Consider the following 17452-nt stretch of genomic DNA (forward strand, 5'->3'; position numbering starts at 1 on the left):
CAGGCATCCCCTGCCCCTTGCCCTTCAGGGAGTCCTGTGCCCGACCCCGCGGCGGGCGCCTGCCAAGAATGCCAAGCCCAGCTCACATGCCCCGTGTTCAGAGATTAGCCCCTCGAGTGCGACAAGGTCCCAGAGACGAGCCTGTCGGGCCCTTTCAGCCATACACGGCGAGGAATGTGCCCTGTTCCCCCCCCACGCCCACGGCTTGTGCCACTGCTTCCCAGGGACCATCTCCCTGCTGGGTCCCCAAGAGACCACACCAAGGGCCACGGCAGCAGCAAATCCCACTTCCCTTCCCACAGAAGCACCAAAAGGGCAGGGTCCTGGCTGGGTGCTTGGTGCCTCAGGGACAGACCCTGGCAACATGGCCGTCTCCACTGCGTGGCAGCCCTGGACAGTGAGAGGAGCCTGGCAGTACCGGGCTCACCCTGGCCCAGCAGCTCTCTGGCATGGGGATGCTGGCGGGAGGGAAGCGAGGGGTCTTTTCCCAGGGGGCTGCATTCACATGCACAGCTCCAGCCCCGCCTCCTGCATGGCTGGGACAGCCTCGTCCCTGGCTGTGCCTCCATCTCTCCCCAGGCTCTGGATTGGTGCAGACCCCCCAGGCTGGTGAGATCAGCTTGAGAAATTAAGTGGGGGGCCTGGGCCCAGGGAGGGGAGCAGCCGGTTTGTAGCCACCCAGCTCAGGCCGGCAGCGACGTCTGAGCGGCTGGTAGGGCTAATTCGGGCTCCGCTATTTAAATCCCAGCCATGCATGAAAAGAGGAGACGGGACCAACCAGGCCAGGGCCGGCCTGAGCTCTGGGCTAATCACCCACCTGGTGTGTGTCAATTACCCCCTCCCTGGGGCTGCCCTGCTCCCCTCTCCCCCAGTGTGAGTTTGCATTAACCTCCCCTGCCCTGCCCCAGGCTGCTATTGCTCATGGTAGGGCCCAACCTTCCCCAGCAGAACCAGGCCCCCATGGTGCTGGATACCCCCCCAGAGAGGAAGAGGCCATCCCTGCCCTTGGTAGCACTGCCAGGCTCATGGTCACGGGCGCACCATAGGCCCAGCGCTGTGCTCTTTCCCACAGGGGGCACACAGTGAGGGAGTGGGGCAAGCAAGGAGCAGCTGGTGCCCTGGGGACAGGGTGTTCCCCCATTAGAGCTGTCCCACAGATGTTGCCCCACTGCCCAGGCTCCTGGGGGCAGCCAGCCTGGTGTCTCGTTCGAAGCAGGATAAACAGCATGTGCCAGTCATGCAAACGGTGTCGAGACGGGCTGGGCCCCAGCTGAAATCTCACAGGAGAGGGGCTTTGAGTAGCCAGAAGCCAACGCCCCTGCTGCGGCATAAGGGCTGCAGGCAAGCAGGGAGGAAGCCACAAAACACAGTGACTGGCATAGCTGGTCCTGCAGGGGCAAAGGCCCCATTGCACGAGGGGCTGTACAAGGCCCAGAGTCGCTGCAGGGGAGAGCTGCTCATGAGTCCCTACAGCTGCCATCCTTTGTGCTCCAAGGCTGCAGGAGGCACCAGCAGGAGCCCAGCGTGAGAGCTGCCCCGGCAGAGCAAGCGGGTAGAGGCAAAACTGCCCCCAGTGCTAGGCGCTGCCCAGCTGCACCCCGGCACAGGCCTGCCTGGCACAGCCCGCCAGCGTGAGGAATGAGGTGCAGGCGCATCAGCTCCTGCTGCGGGGAAGAACCAGCAAGGGGCCGGCAGGAGGTACAGACCCCGCCAGGCTCCAGCTCCCTGGGAGGCCACTGGGGTGACATCAGAGCCTCAGCTTCAGCTCCCAGCCTGAGGCCAATGCCCCAGCACGGGCCAAGCAGGCAGGGCTGCTTTTAAAGTGGCAGGCTGTGCTGGGGGGTGGTCCAGGCGATACCATCTGCAGCCCCAGCTGCCCACCACCCCGCCTGGTTTGGGGCCTGGCGGCAAGCTCTGGAATCCATCACGTCTAGCCCCAGCTGGCCGGACGGGGCCCCTTTCCCCCATGGCTGGGGCGGGAAGGCTCATCGCCTTGAGGGGAAAACCTGATCCTCTCCCTGCAGCAGCCGCCCTCCCAAACTGCGCCAAAACCTAGGCCAGGCCCCTTACGCTGCTCTGCAGCCCCAGCTGGCCCCCACCTCCGATTCCTGGAGACAAAGGCCACGCCCGAGCGCTGCATGGGGCAGAAAGCAGCTGCCCACTGCCCCCTGCAGGCAAGAAGGGCTTTTGCAGCCCTGACCGCCGCACTCAAGTGACCCTGCACCAGTCTCCAGAGCCGAGCACCTCTCGGTCTTGGCCTGTACAAAGCGCAGACGGAAACACAGAGCCCAACAGCAGGGTGGGGAAAGGCGCATCCCTGAGGCAGCTCAGGAAGGGGGCTGGGGGAAAAGCTCCTGATTGCTCTCAGTTCTCGGGGGGCAGGGCCCCCATTGGATTTGCAGGGCCCCTAGCACGTGGGGGTCTGGGCCTGCTAGGAGCAACTCAACCAACTCCCGCTCTAGCCCGTCAGTGAAGGCAGGGTGAGAGTGGAACAGGAAGGGAGGGCGGAGACGGAGGTACGATTCCTGGTCTGCCAGGCTCCATGGCACTGAGGGTATATGTAGCTTGAGCCGGTGAGGGGCCAGCTGCCAGGATTCGATTTCGCACACCTAACGGGGCGTGGGGCGTGAAATCAAACCCTCAGGGCTCTAGAGACGACCCTGGCGCTCCTCATTCTCGTGAGGAGTAAGGGGGGGTTGAGTTTCTCCCCTCGCAGCGAGGACGACCAGGTGAGTCAAGTGTCGATAAGTCGATTCCATAGCTGGAATTGCCCATCTACGATCGACTTTAGAGCCTACTGTCGACCTGGCCTCTGCCTCCACCTGCACCCTGGCAGCAGAGCCCTGCCCTGCACTGCCCCCAGGCTGAGAAGATCAATACATGGCCATCTAGAGTTGGGGCTCAGGCCTCTGGCCTCTCTCCTGGCAGACAGGCTGGCCCCTTCTCTTTCCCCCACACGCTGCCTTGCAGGGGCCAGGGGGACGGGGCCCTGGCACAGCACCAGTGACATCACATCACTTTACAAAAACTCTTTATTAGTGCTAGGAACCAGCTAAAACCCAACCGTGGGAACAAGCAGGGCTGGACGCGACCTTCGCAAAACTCCCCCTGCCCCAGCCTGGCTTTGCGGGAGGAAAACGGAACCTCTCCCAGGCCAGATCGGCAGAACGGGGCGGGAAAGGGGTCATGCCTCACAGCCAAGACACCTGGTGCAGTTTCACAGGTGCCCGAGGGCACACAAGTGAAATCAAGGGTGTGCACAGCCCCTGCGGCGGAGAGAGGGGCACCATCCAGGCTACAGCTTACAGCTGCTGCCGGTCCAAGCCTGCCACAGGCCCAGGCTGCCAAAGGAAGGTGTGGCTTGTAAGAGAGGTAGGAAGGCCCACAAGCAAAGGTGCTTCCCCACCCACCAATCCAATGACCCGGAGAAGTTGGGAATTCCAGCATCGGCCTGAGCACAGAGAAGCAGCCCAGGGGGCCAGGCTGGGAGAGGGGGAAGTGGACAGTTTAATTCCATTCCAGCTTATTTAGTAAAAACACGACATGGGGGAGGAGGTCAGAAGACAAATCCCATCCCCCCCGGAAGCTTAAAACGCAGAAAAAACTCCAACTGAATCCCAACAGCAAAGAGCCTCGCCACCACCAAGAGACAGAACACGTGCCCAAGAGCCACATCGCTTCTGACGCCCAGCCCAGGGAAGGGCCAGCAAGAGAACCTGCCTGGAGGCAGCCCAGGAGGAAGGACCCCATGAGCGAATGCCGTCGCTGGGCACCAGAAGGGGCAGGGGGAAAAAGAGCTGCACAGGTGATTTCACCTGCACGGAGCAATTTGTGCTGATCCTTTTCTGTGTTTGGATTTTCCCACAGTGAATACGACTGAGCCAGGGGTGGAGGCGGGAGAAAGCCCCAATTCTGCTATACAAATACGTACAGATCCATAGAACTATACAGCAGAAGGGCGTTTGCACTGAACTCCTAGACTGAGGCAAAGGGGTCGGGGTGGAAACCAGGGGGACAAACCAGCCCCGAAGGGAAATCTGAATGCAGGCGGGAAAACGCTTTGTTCCTACGATCAAACAAAGAGCGCCAGCAGAACCCCCCCTCAGCACGGGATGCTACACGCGGATTACGTTCCAACCCTCGTCCCACAGGCCAGAGCACTTGGCACGGCCGTTTCCAGAGGGCAGCGGGTGCCAGGTGACAGCACCACCGGGCCCACCGTGGAACCGTAACTGAGCTCGTGACGGTCACGGCCGGGGAAGGAAATTAGAATCCCAAGGAACTGACAGCCGGGGCGGGGGTGAGTTCGGGTGACTGGCAGGTGTCACTTCTGCTCTGTCTAGTGCAGCGGTGGTTAAGAGCAGGGACGTGAAATCCTGCTTGATTAGTGAATTGGTTAAATATTAAGTTAAATTGGTTGAGCACTTAAAGGTGGGGGGAAGAGGGAGGCTGCTCACCGCATCAGGTCTGGCGCAACCCCCGCACCCCCTTCACCCCATCCCCACATCAGGTCCCGTGGGTCTGGAGCAGCGCCCACTGGTTTACTGGAACCAGTACGCCTCACTCACTGAGGGTGAGGCTTCCCGGCTGACCATTAACATCCCTGCTTAAGGGTGGGCTTGATTTGCAATTCAAAGAGAAGGGCTGGACGGAGGGAGGGTGTAGTCTCTCCACTGGGGTTCTGTCCAGGGACTACAGATCACTCCTGTTGCTTGCAGCAGCTGCCACAGCAACAGAACCCCCAGAAACCAACAGTCTTGGCCCCTGGCCCTTTAGAGAGCAGGGATGACAGAAAGCCAGGAGTTGCCAGGGATGGCTGCAGCTGCCAGATCTCCTGCAAGACGCTTCGCTCCCTGAGTTTGGTTTCTATCCTTCCCTACTGCCCCAAACCTTCCCTGTAAAGACAGAGCTGCCCCCAGCTGGCAAACAGCAGTGCAGGGGCAATCGTGGTTTCTTGGAGCGCAGGCTGGGGATGAGTCCCAGAGCCAGGCGCTGTAAACGTGAAGGTGAGATTCCCAACTTGAGTTCAGAGGACTTTTCTGTAACACTTGCTCCAGCAGCAGCAATTGACCTTAATAAGCTGATAAATATTTCCCATGTCTCCCTGTCCTCCACGTAGGACTGCACTGTACAAAGTAGGAATCAAGCAGCACAGAAAAGGCCTGGCCTGAACTTCCAGATCTGGGGAAATGAAGACAAGGTTTTGCCCAAACTGTGCTTGAGGAAAAGAAGGAGCGAGAAGAGATGACACAGTGAGAGATGATCCCTGTACAAGAAGCAGCTGAATCGCATCGCCTCATGGTTTTACGCAGCAGAGCCAAGCACTAGACCAAAAGGGACTCCGCTGAAATGAGCGAAGACCGTGGTTAGCTATTTCTCCTCCGGGACTGGGACTTCCCGAGTGGCGCAGGGATCGATTCGCAGCCACAGCTTCCATCGAGACGGAGCATCAAAATGGACGTGCCAGTCAGTCAAGGCTCTAAGCAATTCAAAGGCTCCACAGACTAATGCCCCGATGGCTTTAGGGCCCTCCCTGCACTAGGGCTGGTGGTAGGCAGTATTCAGAGGAGGACAGAGTCACGGCTCACGTGGGCTCCACTGCTGTTAAGACAGGGCCTTGAACAGACTGACTTTCACTAGCTCCTCACAACTTGATGTTAAGGAGCCCCTAGGAAGGAAGAGATGGGACAACCCCGCTTCTGACTTGGGCTGGAATTTGGTTTGCTTTGATCAAAGTAAAAGTGAGGAGTTCTGAGCACAGTCCCCACACCTCAGGTGAGATGCTGGAGCAGGAGACTAAACACCCTGCAACTCCTGGGCAGGCTGGGGAGATGACTACCACTCCCGGGGGTTAGCGGGGCTCCCAAATTAGCGCAGGAGCACCAGGTGACTTTTCACACCTCAGCCTTGCAGCCGGGTTTCTTTGGAGGCTTCCAGTCTGACCGAGCACAGGTCAGCCCTGGCCTCCTGTTCCCCTATTCATTTGCTTTCCCATCCGAGCTGTGATTTTTTACGGCCGGGCGCAAAACCAGCTGACAGGCTGGCAAAATCTCCGCTCAAACAACGGCGCTGATTCCAAACCAGGAAATCCAATTTTGAAATACCCCCCACTCCCAGGCGGTGTCCTGGCGCAGACACTCAGCCTGCAAAGTTGCAGCTTCAAGCCAATTTGGTTGGGCTACTTATGCACACAGCTGCCGCCCAAGGGGTGACGGACCGCGGCTGTCCCCACTGAGAGGGAACACGGCGGCGCCGGACCTACACCTCTCTGCCTGGAGGCCCAACGGCAGCTCTACGGAGGAAAAGCAGCTGCCTGGCTGGCGTGCCGACAGCAGAGGAGTCAGGTGCTGCCGGGTTCTTTGGCTCAGGAGGACGGGGACGCAGAGAAGGGAGCTGGCTCTACTCACAAGGCGGCGGGCGGCCTTTCAACAGGCAGAAGGCAGTGGGCTGGACTCAACTGCCAGACCTTTACTCGCCAGGAAGGCATCTTCCTTGGGGTCTCGGCCCAGGAACTGCCTCAACATGTCAATGGCATCCACTGACCCTCCGGGCTGCAGGATGTAGCTCCTGTAATCCATGCCCACCTGCAGGGGAAGACAGAGGGGGTGGAGGGAACAGGCATGGGAGAGCAGTGAGGCAGCTGATGTCCGTGCTCTCCCCCACCTCACTCTCTAGGCTGATCACAGCCAGCGTGGGCCTCCCAGCAGATCGCCTCGTCCCTCCTGCTGCTGCTGGGTGGACAGTGCCACCGCAGGCAGCGTTTCCAGGACGCACTGGGGAGACAGACAGGAGCTGCCAGTACCTTTGGGTTCATGATCCCCTCCTGCTTGAAGCGCGTGTGGAACATGTCCATGGAGTAGACTTCACTCCAGAGGTAGCCGTAGTACTGGGCGTCGTAGCCTCCTGCCAGGTGGCCAAAGGTGGCCAGCATGTTCGTGCCTGGGGAATTAAGACACAGGTGGCCTGCTGCTGAGCTGCACTGCAGGAGCTACGCACACAGACAGCTGCTTGAGGAGCAGGTGGAAAACATCCTAGATCTGAGCCATAAAACCCCGACATGGAGAAATTTACCTGCACAGGCAGAGGATCAACTGCCCTGTGATCACATGGGGAACAATCTAGGCGTGTGGGCAGCGTTCGCCGACCAGGAGAGATTCAGGTGCCACCCACCTGACTGGCAGAGAGCCTACAACCGGCAGCCTGTGTTTCTATGGGTGGTGCACATCTGGACATGCCTCGGTGCACATAAAATTTATTCCACTCAGGACAGAAAAAATGAGAGGGACCTGTAGGTGGGGGGAATAGGACAGCCCTTACCCTCCCTCGGTGAGGTGCAGCCCAAGAGCAGCAGGAGATTAGCAGCTGGCACGACTCTCAGGCCAGGCCACTCCAGGGGAGAGGGGGTGGGGACTGCCCCGCACCCACTGGAAGTGGTGCTGCATTCTGCAGGAAGAGGCAGGCAGGGGCTGAGCAGGGGTGGGTGGGGCACAGGCACATGGTCGGTGCCCCCCCGCCCCCCGGGATCCCTGCCCCAGTCGCCTCTGGACCTAACCTCAGCTGACGTGCCCAAGGTGAGTAGGGAAGCAGAATGAGGCACAGCTGGGCTGGGCGTCAGGCCTACGGCTGGAATACGCGCAGACTCCAGTTGCTCTGTTTTGGGGCCCAGCGGGGGAGATTTCTGCTCAGCTGGCACTGGGCGCGTTGAGATTTTGCCCCGGAAGGCGCTGAGGCAGGAGGCCAAGAAGAGAGGAAAACTCCTTCCCCTTAACATGCTCTTCTTCAGAGCCCAGATCTGAGCACGGGCCAGGACAGAGCAGCCACAGCCTTTTCCCTGTACCAAAGGAGACCAGCAGGGCCCTCCGTGCCGGGTGGTACCTGGGGTGGCGGGGATGCCCAGCACCTCCTCGCACAGCCGGGCGTACTCCTCCATGGGGTCTGCCTTCAGCTGGGTGTGGAGGGTCTGGTCCACCTTTGCCAGCACGATCTGACGCAAGTTGAACAACCCTGTTCCAGGAGGAGAATGGGAGGCAACCGGTGAATCAGACAGCACCTCCGAAGGGGGCCCGTGGGGGGGGGGGGGAGTGTGTGTGTGTGTGTGTGTAACATCCAGCAGAGTGCGGCTGGGAGTGCCAGTTCCCCACACCCCCAGCTCTGCCAAGCCCCTGGAAGCCTGTCCTGCAACTCGCACTGTTCCAGCCCAGTCTGCCTGTCACTTCCAGGAGCGATGACTGGTAATGATCATGCCCAGGTTCCTGCCCCACTTGTCTCCCACAGGTACAGGCTATTCCCCCCGACCCCCACCCCATGGGTTGCATCCCCCCAAAGCTCCCAGCTCAGGAGGACCCAGCCAGGCACTGCCCTGCCCTGCCCTGCCCAGGCACCATGGGCGCAGCCCAGTACCAAAGGGGGTGAAGGGTGGCTGTGGCTCCTACCTGTGTTTGCCTGCCTGGATTTGATGAGCTTCTCCTGCAGGTCCTCGGGCATGGGGCTGCCGGTTTTGTAGTGTTTAGACATACGCACCAGGGGCTCCTTCTCCCACACCCAGTTCTCCAGCATCTGAGAGGGTGCCTCGACAAAGTCCCGCTCCACGTGAGTCCCGCTGAACATGGCGAACTCTGCCTAGGAGACACACACACTGTTACGACGCAGAACCAGCCCGTCGGGTGGGCACACAGAGTGCCGAGCCCCAGCTCCCCTGCCCCAACCAATGCTGACCCGGGGCAGAGGTATAACCCAGCCAGACTGAAGAGCCTCCAGCTCACCCAAACAGCCCACCATTGAACGATCATGCACGGAGAGGGGAGTTCAGTGCCTCCCTCGCTGTCAGTGAGCAGCGTTTGCTGCTCGCAGTCTTGTGCGTGGGAATGTTCGTTTGCCCCAGCTACTGGGACTGGCCAAGTGGGGGATGTCTGTGACTCACGGGCAGAGCCAGGGGGCGGATAGCCCAGGGATGGGGTAGCAGGTAGGAGGCAGCAGGATGGGATCCAGGGGCATCAGCCGACCTGGGCAGGTGGGAGGTGCAGGGCTGGGACAGCAGAGGAGTGGCTGATCTGTGTGTAGAGACCCCAAGCCTGGGCTAGCTGGGGGCAGGCGTTCCCAGCGGGATCGAGATTATCTGCCCCCCTCGCATGCCGTGTGGCTCTGGTCAGCGCTCCAGCCTTCCCTCCTTGCGGCGCTGTGTGTGGGGAGAAGGAGCCGGCGCCCCCGCCAAGCCCCCCTGGACCCTGGCTGTACCTGTGAGCAGAGCTGGTGCATGACGTGGCCAAACTCGTGGAAGTAGGTCTCCACCTCGTCATGCTGCAGCAGCGAGGGCGTGTCCGGCGTGGGCTTGGTGAAGTTGGCCACCATGGCTGCGACAGCGATCTGACGGCTGCAGTCTGGCAGCAGGCAGCCCGGCTGCAGGCCGAAGCAGGCCGCGTGCCCGTACTTCCCCTCCCTGGGGCCAGAGGAGGAGGAGACTGTAGCACGGCCAGCCCCAGCCCTGCCCCCTCAGCGACATGCAGGCCAAGCGCTCACGGGGCTCAGCTGGACAAACCACATGCCTATGCCCTCCTCATCGGGATCTAGGAAGGTATGGAACCGGCCAGGGCAGGAGCACATGGGCCCCACTGCAGCACCAAGATCTCAAAGCAACCCTAGCGAGTGGTTTGGGATAGCAAACTCCCCTTGCCCCTTGCAGCTGTCACCCCCCAGGATGAGTTCTATAGGAGACTGGGCGTGCAGGGCTGGTGGTGCTGCTTTAGCCGTCAGACACGCACCAGACAGAAGGGGCCAGCTGCAGGAGAGCTCCCCAGGGTTGGTGCCGGCCAAGAACACACCCCAGAACCAGGCGCAATGGAGAGCTGCTGAGTGACAGCAGGAAGACCCAGCTCAGCACTATACACCGGTAGCCAGGCCCTGCTGATGCGTTGCCAGTGGGGCAGCACACACCCCTCCAGGGGCTGTAACGTACCCTGTCCGGCCAGCCAGTGGCAAACAGTTTCCTATTCACACTGGGAAGGGAGCGGGACCATGTACCCTGGCCGCAGGCAGACTCCCAGTCGTGCTGCAGACCCCCCCGTCCCCAGCATAACCCGTCTCCCTCACCGCCGGGAGGACTCACCGGGGGTACAAATCCAGGTAGAACTTCCCAATGGTCTTGCCTGAAGCGATGTCCTTCACCGTGTACAGCTGCACGTCCTCATGCCAGACCTGGGCGTGTTCCTCCAGGTGGAAGCTCAGGCCCAGCAGCTCCTGGTAGATGTCCAGCAGGCCAGCGGTGACCACTTCCATGGGGAAATACTCCTTCAGCAGGTTCTGGTCCACGCTGTACCTGGTTTCCTCCACCTGGTTCATGTAGTAGCGCATGTCCCAGGCGTGGATGCAGCCGTCGAATTCCAAACCCCGTTTCTTGCACTCTTTCTCCTTCAGGTCCAGGATCACGGCCCGTTCCTGCTCCCCCAGGGGCTTCAGCTTCTGGGCCAGCCTGTCTGGATGGACAAAGAGGGGGCAGCGTGAGAGCAGGGTGTACAGGCAGACCCCAGCCCCGCCCCCACAAAAAGCCAGGGGCTGTACCTAAGAAGGAAGCCACGGTCTTGCTGGTTTTTGCCATATTCATTTCCAGCACAAAATCCGCGTGCGTGTCAAAGCCCAGGAGGTTGGATTTCTGAGCCCGCAGGTCCACCAGCTCCTTGAGGATCAAGCTGTTCTCCTGCAACAGAGCAAAAGCGAGAGCTGAGCCCGGAGCTGGAAGCGCCACCTCTGTTTCTGCAGGACGGAGGCATGAAGCTTGAGAGGGAACGGAGCAGCTGTCCTGGAAGAGCAGCAGCCAATTCGTTCCCTCGCGCTCAGAGGATTTTGCGACTCCTTCCCTTTAAAGCAGGGCTCAAACTCGTGGCCCATGGGCCATCTACAACCTGAACTGTTCTGCAATCCAGCTCCAGGCACCGCAGCTGAGGGGGGGTGGGGAGGGAGGTGCGTCCACACCTTCTCCCCACAAGCCCTGCCCCTGCCCCTGCCTGAACCTGCTTCTCCCTCTCCCTCAAGCCTCCTGCCCTAGGGACTTGGCCTCAGGCACTAGCAGGAAGCCCAGCAAGGGGCTGCAGCAGGGATCTGGTCCCTCGCTGTGGTGGTTGGGGCTGAGGGGAAGTGGAGCGCTGCAGCTGTTTGCGCTGCTCCACTGTCATCTCCAGGCCAGCCCGGCTGCTTGGTTTCACCATGGCGGTGGGCAGTGGAGTGCCCAGCCCCAGCACGCTGGGCTCCCGAGGGCAGCATGCGGAGCAAGGGATCTCCCCCACCCATCCCTAAGCCACTGCCAGAGGGGGGCCTGCTAGGGGGATTTGAGGACAGGCACTAGGCTGAAGGTAAACTGAGTCTGACACCCCTTCCCTAAAGCCTAGACATACCCCCACCCCCAAATCAGAGACTGCTCAGCCCCAGCCTCCGTCACCCATGGGAACCCTGGGCTTCTCTGCCAGCAGTGCTCACTGGGCTGGGGGGTTGGGAGACACAGGCCCCTCACCTCAGGCCCACTGAACAGTCCTCAAAGGGTGGTGGCTTGCAGAGGCCACTGATCTGGGCTGGCTGGTGGGGCACTTCTCCGGCGCCCCAGGCAACAGCTGGAACCATGAAGAGCAACACTGACACCTGGTCCCAGTGCCCGTGGCCTAGGTGGGGGGCAGGAGCTGTGCTCCAGCCTAGCAGGTTTGCACGCTCAGGCGTCCTGGCTCCAGACCTTCAGCCGCCTACCTCCTTGCACCTGGAGTTGAACATTTCCTCCATCTTCCGCCTGGTCTCCGGCACGCAGCATTTCTTCAGGAGGGGGAAATAGTGCGGGTACTTCAGAGTGACTCTCAGCTTGCCGTCCTCCGTCTTCTCCAAGGAATTCAGGAAGTCGTCAGGGAGCCCCGCTGAAGGAGAGGTAGAGATGACAAACTGGCTTTGAGGACAGCAGCAGACCCACCCTGCCCTTGGCCACGCCGCTCCCCACACCGGGTGCTCTAGGACAGATCAATCAGGAAGCAGGGGGAACACACACCTTCCCTGCTAGCCGGCCAGTGCTTTGGAACTGGGTTTAAATGGCAACTCATCTGCTGCTTCACCTGGACTGACGCGAGCCGGAGGCCCCGGCCAGCAGCAGCTGCCAGTTATTTCTACTGGTAGATTTCCACCTGATCTGGAAGTTAGGCAGCGAGCTCAGAGAAGGGTCATCACCACAGAAGGGAGATAAACCAGTCCCTGGAGACTTAGCATCAAGAGAAGCAAAGCTTCCTGGAGGCCCCAGTAGGCCTTGTTCCCTGTAAGCTGAGCTCTTGGGCGGTCGCCCAGGAGAGTCAGGTGCTCCCCAGCCGATCAGTAGAGCACCCACAGCTAGCAGTGTGTTTCTCCGGCTGGTGCACACCCACCTGTGCCTTGGTGCACATAAAACTTATTCTGCGCATGACCGGAAAAAATTAGAGGGAACCCTGCTGGAGACCTGATTCCCCTGACTCCGAAGAGCCCTTACCGAGTTCCTCCTTGGAGAACGGCAGGCTGGTGGTGTCTTCGTTCAGGTTCTTGTTGAAGTCAATGCAGAGGAGGCTCAGTCTTTTCTTAATGGCTTTGATTTTCTTTAAAGACATACACACACGTACACGCAATTGGTCAAAACCCACTCGGGTGAGAGGAAGTTGAACAAAGCCACTTGCTGTGCTTAGGCAGTTCTGCGCAAGCACTGCTCCCTAGGGCTTCTTACTGGCATCTCTCCAAACAGAGCTAGCTGGGCAGAGACACAGATGTCAATGCAGGACAGATGATCTCTGCTCACACATGGTGGAAGCCTAGCCATCATGCCAAGGGCCTGTCTCTCCTTGGCCCAGTGCACGCAACCTTCACGGTCCTATCGCTCATAGGCTGGTTTCATTCCTAGGCAGCTATGCCCTATCCTGAATCTCTTCAGCCCAGAATCACAAAAGAGACAAAGATGAGCTCCCCAGTCTGACAGGTCACAAAGCCAGGAGAAGAACCCAGGAACCCTGGCTGACAGCCTAAATAGCCATACAGAGTGAAATCACACACTCTCCAGCTATTTAGGATATTACTGCCACTCTCACCTCCTGCGTCTCCTCCGGGAGGTGAAGGCCATTTCGTTTCCCTAGTTTAATCAGCCTTTCCAGGTACCGCTTGGCTTCAGGCCTCAGGGAAGAGCTGTCCACCTTCTCCTGTCAAACAAAAGGGGCAGTGTCCGGAGCTGGACCGATGGGGCAACATTGAAGGGAGCGGGTTTTGCTCATCTACAGCCGCTACCCAGCCACAGCAAGTGAGACTCACAGAATCCTAGGAGCGGAAGAGACCTCAGGAGACCATCAAGTCCAATCCCCTGCTCAAAGCAGGAGCAACCCAGCTAAACCATCCCAGCCAGGTTTTGTCAAGTCCTCTGCGTGGGTCCTGCAGACAGAGGGTTATGTCTGCAGACCCTGAACTAGATGAAAACACCCTCTCCAAACCCCAAAGAGTTAGATTCAGGAGGCTGGTCTCTCCACTAGACTATTTTCCACAAGGTTCTCAAAACCCGTCACAAATCGTTAACATAGGCCGGGCCTCCCTGGGACGCAGGGCAACAACTCCAGCCTCCTTTTAAAGGTGGGGAAACTGAGACACAGCAGGATAGGACTTGCTCAAGGTCATGCCACGAGCCAGAGCTGAAACTAGCTCCCAGAAGTCCTGATTCTCCTGTTCCTTGTGCTAATTACTAGACAACCTTGCCCTCACACTGCTGTTAGGTCTAAATGGAATAGGCGAGGTGGCAGGGAGAGGCACTCCTGGAAATTATAGGGAGATCCCTGTGCACTCCCTGCTGAGACGCTCGACCTGTCATCTTCCCAGCACTGAGCCCTCAGGTTACCCCTCCCCTGCTGAACCTGGAGCCAGACGATCTGCCGGTACACGTCCTGCCTCATGCTCATCTCCACGTCGAACTCCGAGAGCTTCTTGTCCGCCTCCGTGCTCGCCACGCGGACGTCTTTGTGCGGGGAGACGTGCTGGGGGAAGTCCAGCATGTTCCTCTGAACTGCAACGACAAAGCCAGGGCTGCAGAAAAAGCAGCAGGCGCCAGCCCCGCAACCCGCAAATGCACTGGAGCACCGCAGGGTTAGCGTAGGAAGAAGGTGCCAGTTTCACAGCCCGGAGCCTGATACATGGCCCAATCAGGGGCAAGGCCGGCTACTCCCACCAGCACGCCCCACACTAGATATGCCAGCACTACAGGGCAAGTTCTTGAGGCAACGGTCTCGGCTTCTCACTGCTCCGGCAAGCCCCACACAATGCCATGGCTGTCTTTAGCACTGCCATTGCTATCTCTCTCGAAAGGACCTGAGGCAGCGTGGTGCAAGGGAAGCTTGTGCTGCACTCGCCCATTTAATGCCTCGCTCTGACTGCTGACAGGCTCCCAGTTTTCATGAATTCAAGCCACAGTCATAGGTGAAATCCTACGACGCTGTGGAGGCCTGACAATGCGTTCCCATGAAAAGATCCTGTCCCACATACAACTACTGTCCACGTAACCAGAGAGACGGATTACTCACCAGACCCCTGGTTAGTCAGGAAATAGCTCTGCATCCAGTTTGCCTGTCCTAGTATGCAGGGGTTCAGGACTGGGCCCCGAGATTCTCCCCTCTGAGTAGCAAGGGCTAAAAAGGATGCACCCAGCTACCAGTGCAGAACTGGTAGGGAGAACACCAGTGTTGTGGCACCTCATTAGTATTCTTCTACAAACTCATAGGAATAAGGGGATTTCGAAGCTGGTGGGGTCCTTTCGAAAAGGACCCTGGTGTAGGCAAGTTGCGTGACAGCGAAACGCCGCAACCACCGAAGTCCCGCAACCAGCAGCGTGCTAATGAGGCACTGAATATGCAGTGCCTCATTAGTATTCTTCGATCTGGCCATTAGCACGGCCTTTTCGAAGTTTTTACTAAGCGTAGACATAGCCATAGAGAATAAACATCGGCTACGCTGATGCCAGCTTCATGTACAAATACAATGTTACCTTTTTCAGAGCAGACAAATTGTTTACACCTGGAGAGAAGCTCAGGATCACGTCTGCTCCTTCCGCATCTGACCATAGAAGTTGGAGATGCAAAAGCCCTGCCTGGCCACCCACTCATCTGTCTATTCATGCCCAATTGCTTCAGACAGCACATTGTTTAGCCTTTTGTCCAGATACTGATGCAATAGGCAACTTCAAAGTCCTAAGTTCAATAAAAAAAAATTCACTGGCATGGCCTCCAGCAGTGCTGCTCAGAAACCAACCCACTGCCCAACTCACCATGTGGCAGATCTGCCCTGACATTCTGTTCATGCTTCTCATCCAATTTCATCCCACTTCTCTTAGTTCTACTAGCATATAAGCATTACGTGGGTGGAAATGTGAGAGAGAGAGAGACAGAGAGAGAGAGAGACTAGTGGAGTTAGGCGAGGAAAAGCCAATGACGCAGCACATCAGAGAAGCACAAGACCTAAAACCCACTCAGTTACTCACAAGCGCCAGAAGGGCTCCAGAAAACAGACGAATCCTGGTTGGCCACATACCTGTATACTCTACCTCCACGTCAGCAAGAACTTTGAGGGTATTTTCATAGGAGACTTCCCCCTGCTCTTGGGAGCCCACACAGTCATACACTTGCTTGGTCCTCTCTAGGAGCTCTGTGGTCATGTTTTCTATTTGTTCTGCTGTCAGGTCCCATCTTAGCCGGTTCACTGGGGGTCTGTGAGACTCACCGTCCCCAAAGTCACCTGAAGAGTTAGGAAAGAGACCTGTGTATCAGATATTGCCCTAAAACAGTGTGGAGAACTCACCTGCAGATTAATAAGGCAGAGGTCAACAGACAGCAATGTACATAGTCTGCATGAGCCTCAAGAAAGAACCTGATCTGTTTGAAACAAAGAGTAAAGACGCCTCCCATCTAACATAAACTTGAATCCTTAATTATCCTGCCCTGGATCAGACAGCAGGAGAGCTAGCAGAGATTTGCAGCAAACCCTTGAAACACTGGTTTGGGGGAAAGTAATGCACAAAGAATGCCAGAGAAGTGGTGCAGCAAGGGTAGGTAGATGATGGGGAGGCCACACTTTGGCACCTTAATGGAGCCTTAATGAGGAGCCAAGTGCTTGCAGCTGACCCAGATGTAGAACTGCCAACACCATGTGCCAACACCACATCAGCTTGCTTCAACTCATTCCAGCCAGGCAACCCTTTACAAGCATGAGGAGAAGCTTCTCCTGGCTTGCAGGGGAAATTAAAAAGAGTCAGGAGCAGTGTTCCAGATTAAACTGAGGCAAAGAGAGAAATGTTGTTTGGAAAGCTTCAGACTTGCAAGTGAGCACCACAGATCTGTTTACAGCCAGAGCCCTGATGAGCCCAGAGCACGAGGTACATAAGGTGGATGAGATGAAACCTTTAATTCAACTGGAGTTGGTACAATAAAAGGTATTACCTCATCCCGCTTGTCTGCAAAGTGTGCCTCCAGCTTCCCAATCCCTCCACTTCCAGCTCCTTTACTCTGCCCTCCTGTCCTATCTTCCATCCTCATTCCCAAGCTACGCACCCATTCCCCTGCACCCCAGCTCCCCCATCCTCATTCCACAGCCATGGGCCCTTCCCCCCAGCCCCCGCAACTTCCAGCCTCATTCCCCAATCGCCACCCTGACCCCGCACCCTAATTTCATCCTCGTTCCCTGCCCCCTGCCCCCCATCCCCAGATCCTCTTCCCTGTCCCCACCCGCATCTCCTCTGCCCTTCCCCCACTCGCGCTTCCCATCCCCATGTCCTCCCCCCACCCCTGCCCCCACCCGCATCTCCTCTGCCCTTCCCCCACTCGCGCTGCCCTTCCCCATATCCTCCCCTCTCCCCACCCACCCACACCCAACACTTATCTCGCTGCCCCCCCGCCCCATCCCCCGACCCGATGCCCTCTCCCCCCCCCCGGCCTTCAGTCCCCTGCAGGCCCGGCCGGGTACCTGTGGGGGGAGCCATGGCAGGGCAGCAGGCGGCGGCCAGGCTGACAGCGCTCGCGCCCGCTCGTGCTCAGCGCCCCTACGCAGAGGGGGCGGAGCGGGCAGCGTGGAGGCTGCCGGGAGGGCGGAGGACCGCGCGTGGCCAACCCCAGGGCGGGGTCCCGGGGTGGCTTAGGGACCCAGGGCCCCTCCCCCCCCCGCCCCTCGCCTCACGGCTCGACCACGTTGTCAATTCGCGCCGCACCCCAGGGCGCCGACCGCGGGGTGGGGGTGGGGGGGTCTCACTGGCATCGTAGGGAGGTCCCTGACTCCCATGGGGTCTGCGCCTGCGGGCAGCAGCGCGCGGGGGGGGGCGTCCCTCGGAATTAGCCCCGGGAGGTGCCTGAGTACTTGGGGGGCAGCGCCAACGGCGGGGGGCGGGGCTGGCTGTAGCGGAGCTGTAGGCAGACGCCTGTCACAAAGCCCTGGGGGGAGTGGGGGGCGG

General features: G+C 59.0%; 1 protein-coding gene across 1 annotated transcript; it reads right to left on the reverse strand.

Moving 5' to 3' along the window:
* Positions 1-3020: 3020 nt before the first annotated feature.
* On the reverse strand, positions 3021-17210 carry THOP1 (thimet oligopeptidase 1). Its single transcript, XM_074978468.1, has 13 exons — positions 16972-17210; positions 15544-15747; positions 13878-14026; positions 13071-13178; positions 12485-12587; positions 11728-11888; positions 10555-10690; positions 10103-10469; positions 9235-9436; positions 8433-8619; positions 7876-8004; positions 6803-6939; positions 3021-6584 (listed from the first exon to the last, which is right to left on the reverse strand). Exons 1-13 carry the CDS (start codon positions 16985-16987, stop codon positions 6426-6428), a joined length of 2058 nt encoding a protein of 685 aa, XP_074834569.1. The 5' UTR covers positions 16988-17210; the 3' UTR covers positions 3021-6425.
* Positions 17211-17452: the final 242 nt, after the last annotated feature.

This window comes from Carettochelys insculpta, chromosome 27 (assembly GCF_033958435.1).
Source record: "Carettochelys insculpta isolate YL-2023 chromosome 27, ASM3395843v1, whole genome shotgun sequence".
In the NCBI taxonomy this organism is placed as follows: domain Eukaryota; kingdom Metazoa; phylum Chordata; order Testudines; family Carettochelyidae; genus Carettochelys; species Carettochelys insculpta.